This window comes from Bos grunniens, chromosome 3 (assembly GCF_055505025.1).
Source record: "Bos grunniens cultivar Pamir isolate PY7600 chromosome 3, Bosgru_T2T1.0, whole genome shotgun sequence".
Lineage (NCBI taxonomy): Eukaryota > Metazoa > Chordata > Mammalia > Artiodactyla > Bovidae > Bos > Bos grunniens.
In genome coordinates, this window is record NC_141167.1 from 17,856,323 (window position 1) to 17,864,262 (window position 7,940).

At 40.5% G+C, this 7,940-nt stretch overlaps 1 protein-coding gene and 1 long non-coding RNA gene across 12 annotated transcripts in view; one reads left to right on the plus strand and one right to left on the minus strand.

Annotated features, from left to right (window-relative positions):
• CCDC30 (coiled-coil domain containing 30) overlaps nucleotides 1-4,841 on the plus strand; it is a 146,084-nt gene extending 141,243 nt beyond the window's left edge. For all 10 annotated transcript variants that reach the window (XR_015157059.1, XR_015157058.1, XR_015157054.1 and 7 more), the window contains 2 exons: nucleotides 4,179-4,246; nucleotides 4,491-4,841. Coding sequence is in view for 5 of the 10 variants with exons in the window: in XM_086382562.1 (XP_086238688.1) it covers nucleotides 4,179-4,246; nucleotides 4,491-4,623 (201 nt within the window). In the remaining 5 variants the exon portion in view is untranslated. The remainder of the gene's footprint in view (nucleotides 1-4,178; nucleotides 4,247-4,490) is intronic.
• On the minus strand, nucleotides 3,296-7,895 carry LOC147375116 (uncharacterized). 2 transcript variants are annotated; one of them, XR_015157130.1, is made up of 2 exons: nucleotides 7,670-7,834; nucleotides 3,296-4,805 (listed from the first exon to the last, which is right to left on the minus strand). It is a non-coding gene; the product is annotated as an uncharacterized LOC147375116 (long non-coding RNA). The 2 variants fall into 2 exon arrangements; XR_015157129.1 differs by lacking the exon at nucleotides 3,296-4,805 and adding an exon at nucleotides 6,127-6,415 and having other exon boundaries at nucleotides 7,670-7,895.
• Between the last annotated feature and the right edge of the window lie 45 nt (nucleotides 7,896-7,940).

Here is a 7,940-nt window from a genome sequence, read left to right on the forward strand (position 1 = left end):
AGATCATGGCATCTGGTCCCATCACTTCATGGGAAATAGATGGGGAAACAGTGGAAACAGTGTCAGACTTTATTTTTCTGGGCTCCAAAATCACTGCAGATGGTGACTGCAGCCATGAAATTAAAAGATGCTTACTCCTTGGAAGGAAAGTAATGACCAACCTAGATAGCATATTCAAAAGCAGAGACATTACTTTGCCAACAAAGGTCTGTCTAGTCAAGGCTTTGGTTTTTCCAGTGGTCATGTATGGATGTGAGAGTTGGACTGTGAAGAAGGCTGAGCGCCGAAGAATTGATGCTTTTGAGCTGTGGTGTTGGAGAAGACTCTTGAGAGCCCCTTGGACTGCAAGGAGATCCAACCAGTCCATTGTGAAGGAGATCAGCCCTGGGATTTCTTTGGAGGGAATGATGCTGAAGCTGACACTCCAGTACTTTGGCCACCTTGTGTGAAGAGTTGACTCATTGGAAAAGACTCTGATGCTGGGAGGGATTGAGGGTAGGAGGAGAAGGGGACGACAGAGGATGAGATGGCTGGAGGGCATCACTGACTCGATGGACGTGAGTCTGAGTGAACTCCGGGAGTTGGTGATGGACAGGGAGGCCTGGCGTGCTGTGATTCATGGGGTCACGAAGAGTTGGACACGACTGAGCGACTGAACTGAACTGAACTGAGGCCTTTCTTCCCAGGATACTTCACAGTAGACCCTGCTTATTGGATTAGGGCCCATGGACAGACATGTCTCATCTCCCCTCTCCCATCTTCCCAGCCTTTGTCTTGTAAGTCCTGTAGTTCTTAGTCTGTAGCCAAAGAGGTCTCTAGAAAATACATGTAGTCTGAGCAGATGACTCAACACTGTGCAAGAACTTCCTGCAGTCTTCAGGGTAAAACTCCCAGTTTCTGACATGGTCTTTTATACTCTGTGACCACGTCTCTGGTCTGTTTTGGTCTATATTTTTCTAAGAAAGAATATTCAGTTCTTCAAGTCATGGCAGACTTCCCTGGTGGCACAGTGGATAAAACCTGCCTGCCAGTGCAGGGGACCCAGGTTCGATCCCTGGTCCAGGAAGATTCCATATGCCTTGGAGCAGCTTAAGCCCATGCGCCACAACTAAGCCTCTGCTCTAGAGGCCAAAAGCTGCAACTACTGAAGCCTAGAGGCTGTTCTCCGCAACAAGAGAAGCCACTGCAGTGAGAAGCCCATTCACTACAACGAAAAGAAGCCCTCGCTTGCCACCACTAGAGAGAGCCCGCACAAAAACCAATGAAGACCCAGTGCAGCCAAAAGTAAACAAATAAATAAAAATTTTAAAGGTCATGGAGCTCAAAACAGGTAACCTTTTTTATGTTATAAAGGGATAGAAAATGTTTACCAGAGTATTAAGTAAAAGCTAACATAGGTAAATATAATGGAATGATTACATCAGCTAATATGAGGTTATCCATGTAGAAAAGTAGATATAAAAAGCAGGCTAGCAGTTATATGTAATTTTTTTCTGTATTTTCCAAGTCTCCTATTAATGTGTTTTCATAATTTAAAAAAAGAAAATAAAAGCAGGCTAGCAGTGAGAAGCACTAATACAGAAAGTCTGGCATTTATTATTTTAAAAATCATTTTATTTATTGAGGTAACATTGGTTTCTTCCTTCATATCTCAGTTGGTGATGAATCTGTCTGCAATGCAGGATATCTAGGTTCAATTCCTCAGTCAGGAAGATCTGGAGAAGGAAATGGCAACCCACTACAGTATTCTTGCCTGGAGATCCCATGCACAGAGGAGCCTGGTAGACTACAGTCCATGGGGTCGCAAGAGTTGGACATGACTTAGCAACTAAAGTTACCTGCCCTAACATTGTTTTCTAACATTATATAGGTTTCATGTATATAACAATTATACCTTGACTTCTGTATACACTACAGCATGCTCACCACCACAAATTTATAGTTTCTATTCCTCACCATACAGTAGAAGACTTCTGCCCATTTCACTCTCACCCACTTTCCCCTCTGGTGACCGCTGCTCTGTTCTCTGTATCTATCTGTGTATTTTTGTCTGCTTACTATTCCACATATGAGTTAAATGAATTAAGGTAGGTTTAGTCACCAAGTCGTGTTGTACTCTTGAGACCCCATGGACTGTAGCCTGCCAGGCTTCTCTGTCCATGGGATTCTCCAGGCAAGAATACTGAAGTGGGTGGCCATTTCCTTCTCTAGGGGATTTTCCTGACCCAGGAGTTGAACCCAGGTCTCCTGCATTGCAGGCAGATTCTTTAACAACTGAGCTGCGAGCGAAGAAACCAAATGAGTTAAATCATATGGTATTTGTCTTTCTCTCTTATTTCACTTAGCATAATACCTTGTTGTCCACCCACATTGTTACAAATGGCAAGATTTCATCTTTATATATTTATAGTCTTCTTTATCCACTATTCATGCATTGAAGGGCACTTAGGGTGTTTCCATATCTTGACTGTTGTAAATAATGCCATAGCTTTTCTTTCTTAAAAAAACACCTTTATTAATATGTATATAGGCTGCCCTGGGTCTTCAGTACTGTGCAAGGGCTTTCTCTAGTTGCAGTGAGCGGGGGCTACTCTGTAGTTGTGATGCAGACTTCTTATTGCAGTGGCTTCTCTTGTGGAAGAGCAGGGGCTCCGGAGTGTGGGCTTCAGTAGTTGGCACATAAGCTCAGTAGCTGTGGTGCACAGGCTTAGTTGCCCCACAGCATACAGAGTCTTCCTGATCAGGGACTGAATCTGTGTCCTCTGCATTAGCAGCAGATTCTTACCCACTGGACCACCAGGGAAGTCCACATATACTTTTCAAATTACTGTTGTCATATTCTTCAGAGAAATACCCAGAAGTGGGACTGGAACATGTGGTAGCTCTTAATTTTTTCAGGACTCTCCATACTGTTTTTCACGGTGGCTGTACCAATTTACAATCCCACCAACAGTGTATGAGGGTTTGCTTTTCTCCACATCCTTGCCAGCACTTGTTATTTCTTGCCTTTTTGATAACATCCATTTTAACAGGCATGAGGTAATATCTCATTGTGGGTTTGATTTGCATTTCCCTAGTAATTAAGTGTTGTTCAACATCTTTTCATGTGCCTGTTGGCTATCTGTATGTCTTCCTGGACAAAAATGTTTATTTAGCTTTTCTGCCCATTTTTTAAATCCAGTTGTTTGGTTTTTTGTTGTTAAAAGTATGAGATGTATAACTGTCAAATATTCCATAAATATTAGGGATTTTATCCCCCCAATTTTGATGATATAAATGACATAAAACATTTAAGTTTAAAGTATACAATATAATGATTTATTATATGTATTTATTACAAAATGATCACCACTGTAAGATTAGTTAACATCCATCACCTCATATAGGTACAATTTTTTTCCCTCACGATGAGAACTTTTACGTTCTACTCTCTTAGCAACTTTCAATATATACAATGCAGTACTGTAGGCATCGTATCTTACATTACATCCCAAGAACTTATTTCTCTTACAAGAGGAAGTTCATACCACCGATCACATTCACCTAATTCCCCCATCCCTGACAACCACAAATCTGGTCTCTTATTTCAAGACGGTTGTTTTTTTTTTTTAAACTCCAAGCATATGTAAGATCATACAGTATTTGTCTTTCTGACTTATTTTACTCAGCATGATGACCTCAAGTTCTATTCATGTTGTCACAAATGGCAGGATTTCCTTATTTAAAAATTTTCATTTTGCTGAATAGTATTATATTGTACACATATTCTTTATCCATGCATCCATCATGGACACCTAAGTTGTCCATATTTGGGCTGTTGTAACTAAAGCTCCTCTAAACATGGAATATAGGTATCTCTTTGGGACAGTGATTTCACTTGTGCCAGGTACATACCCAGAAGTGAGACAGCTGGTTCGTATAGTAGTTCTCTTTTTAATTTTTTTTAGGAACCTCCATACTGTCTTCCACAGTGGCTGTACCAATTTACATTCCCACCAACAGTCCAGAAGCGTTCCCTTTTTCCCATATTTTCTCCAGCATTTGTTATCTCTTGTCTTTTTGGTGATAGCTAGTCTAATGGGTAGGAGGGGATTACACTTTTAACCAGAAATATGTATAAAAAATACATATCACCAATGGTCTATGATTATAATTTAATACTCATCCTTTCTTTTAAGGAAACAACAATTTGTGACATCCCTGAATCTGAAGTATTGAATAAAATCATGTGTTTACCAGACTCCAGGTTAGTAAAATCAAGACCATCATTTGCATGCCTGAGTGTCACGGCTGCCTAGCTAGTTCTAGTTGCTGGCCTGAGAAAGCATAGTATTTAGAGGTAATTTTCTCTATATTTAGTATCTAAATCTTCTTGTAACTCCTCCCCTTGCTACCTCTTCACCTTCACACTTGACAGAATCCTGACTTAATCCAGACTTAAGGCAGAAAAGAGTCCATTTTATGTGGTCCTCACATAAGGCCCTTCTTAGTTTTTCAGGAACAGGTTTGGTAGAGTCAGCTGGAAGTCTTCAAGTGACTGAACAGAGGTTAGAAGAAACTGGCAAACCCCCAAGTCCCTCGAGTCCCTTTCGTGTTCACAGAATTCTAAAGCTGGATACATAAACGTGGCTTCCCCAAAAGAAACATATCTCATTCAAGAATAAGACGAAGTCAGATCTAGAAAATCATTGGTGTCTAAAATAGACTGATCGAAGCTGCTAACCTGAAGCCTGGGCATGAAGGCGCAACATGACGTGAAGAGTTCGGGCAGATCCTCACTGGACGTCAACCAGGAATCTTCAAAACTGTTGACAAATTCATTAAACCTGTTCTAAAATGGATTTCTCATGTTTTTTTGGTATCCTCAAATGCCTTGTATTGATCAATGTCATGACATAAATTCACTGGTTTAATAAGGCTGTTGTTCAGCAGAGCACATACACGGCTAATTCAGCATTCTATCTATTTTTATTATCTTGGGTATTATTTTTTAATTGAAAAGAAAATGTAATCACCTTAAAGCAAATATTTGAGAAAGAAAAAAAACCTATAAGGCCCACATTTTTAACACAACTACTTTCATTTATCCTTTTCTGGTTCTTATTCAAATGTATATATTTTAAATGATTATACTGTATATTCATTTTCATAGTATGATTTTAAATTTAATATATCATAAAACATTTCCCCATATTTCAGCAGTCTTCATAATTATTCTTTTAGTAACCATATGATATCCTATCATGTCCTACAAACTCTCCTGTTGTTTGACATTTGTTTCTACTTTTTTACTATTTAAGATTATTGCTGTGATGAAAGTCTTTGTAAATGTGGCTCTTTTCTTGAGTTATCCAGAAAACACATTTACAAGATGGGCATGATTGGGTTAAAGGATATAAATGATATATAGTTTTGATACATCACTTGTTAAACTGTTTTAAAAAAGACTGCGTCCACATATTCTTTCTATTAGTTTAACTCTTCAAGCCTCAATTTCTTGATCCATAAAATGGGAGCAATAGTGGTTCCTATCCTATAGAGTTGTGAGGACCAAATAAAATGAACCATGTATGCAGCACTTAGTCACAGCTTAATAAATACTTAGACATCATTATTTATTTTCAATAGCAGTTTCGGTGTACTAGTTTTTCTGTAACCTCATCAACATAGGATATTATCAATATAAAAAATTATTCTAAATAGTTGGTATAAAACTATACTAAAAGATGATTTCTGCTGCTCCTTCTCCTCCTCCCCTTTTCCCTCCATTTTCTCCTCCTCTTTCTTCTATACCTTCATAAGGGAGACCATATCCAGAGGGAAAGTAAACAAAAGTTATTTTAAAAGACCTGTTAAGTTGAGACACACTGAATTTTTAATATGTAACCCTTGCTTCCTCAGACCAAAAGGGGGGTCACAGGATACAGGAAATAATAGCTGTGATATTAAATCCAAGCTTTACCCAATTCATTCAATTCATTGAATCTATTTATTGAATCCCTACTATGTGCTATTCAATAGTGGGCACACCTGTGAAGACAGATGAGTAAAGTGTCACTTTTTGTTGGCAAACCCAAGTCCCTGTGCCTGCAGAACAGTGAGAACAAACAAATAGAAAAATTAGAATTTGGAGGAGAGAAAGTTTTATTGCATGGGCCATGCAAGAACAGGTGGTTCCTGCTGGAAAGACCCAAACTTTCCATTAGTTTTCAGAGAATAGTTTTTAAAGGCATCATTTGGGGGTGATAACTGTAGGGCGTATGACTTTCTTCTGATTGGCTGGTGGTAAGGTAACAGGGTGACGTTCCAGGAATCTCAATCATCAACCTTCTAGTTCCCACCAGTCTGGCTTCTCAGAAGGTAGTTACCATCCTCCACCTGGGTGAGGGCTTTAGTTCCTGCAGCACTCAAAGATCTGTATCAGATCATTACATATATCCCATGAGGAGGGACTAAGGCTCTGTTTTATCACTGAAATACAATTTTTTTTTTACATTTAATTGTAGTTGATTAACAATGTTGTTAGTTTCAGATGTACAACAAAGTGAACTAAATTTTATTTATTTATCGCTGTGCAGCAGACAGGATCTTAATTCCCTGACCAGAGAGCAAACCCATGTGTGTGCTGGAAGCATAGTCTTAACCACTGGCCCACCAGGGAAGTCCCTGAACTACAATTCTGTGACTGCTTTTCCTTTGTTTTTGCATTCCCTCATGTCCCTTGTTAGGAACTGTCTGGATCTGCTCTTTGCAACAAGATCCAGGAGGCTCAAGTCTTTCTACAAACAATGCATCAGGTACATAAGAAAGGGTTTTATACACAGTCGTGTCCATCAAGGGCCTGCTGTCTCAATCCCTTTTTCTTTGGTACTCAACAACCTTGAGGGAAACAGGTGGACAAGAAAGGGAATGTTTTAGATAGGTTATTCATAAGCTTTGCAAAGGAACCCGGTTTTTAGGAAGGACCCAGCTTCACTTTCATGGAGTTAAACAAGTGGGAAGCAGCTGGTGAGTCGGGGAAACCATATAATTTTGGATGGTGAATGGCATGAAGAAAATCAGTTATCTATCCAAAAGAGTGGCAGAGGGCTACTTTAGATTGGATGCAGTGTTCCTGACTGATGACCTGAGCTGAGACTTGACCTAAAAGATCACTCCCACCCTCATGAAGATTTAGAAGAATATTAAAGTCAGTTAACAGGCCCTAAATGGAATCCGAGTCTCCGTGACCTAGAAGAACAGGCTAGAATCCCAGGTAGGTGGCCAGATAATGTAATGTAGGTCTTTTATGTAAGGAACTGGATTTTATTCTAAATAAGGGAAGCCGGGAGTGATTTATAAGCAGATTCATTTAAAAGCTCTAGCTGTTCTGCAGTAAGTGACTTGGAGATGATGAAAGGGGAAGCTTGTGGGAGAACTGGAATTAAAACACTAGTGCCTGACTTCAAGAAAGTGCTGAATATACTGAACAAGCCTTATACGCCAGGCTGTTCTAAGCGCTGAGGATAAACACGGTTTTTGCTTCCGGGCCTCCAGACTAGTTAAAGGGGGTAAGAAGCCGCACATATGACAGTTCAGACGGTCTTGGTTGCATAGGCTGATAAAGATCCTGAAGACTGCCTAGTCCAAGCCCCGTAGCCTGAGCGAGAATAATCTGTACTGCACTTACTGTATCCAAGTAAATGAGAGGCCCGTGGGCCTCGAGCAAAAAAACGCCGAAGATGTCCTCCGGACTCAGCGCTCAAGGAGACTCAGGTGAGGTAATAACTTGCGAGTTGTCAAAACGGAAGGAAGCCCCGGCCACCCACGCAGCGCCCAGTTTGGCGTCAAAGGCGGAGAGCTTCCGGGGGGGGGGCCTGCCGCCCCCGGCTCTTCCTGCGCCTGCACCGGAAATAAACGCCTCCCGGCCGAGCAGGGGCATACGATCGCCGGAACCCCGC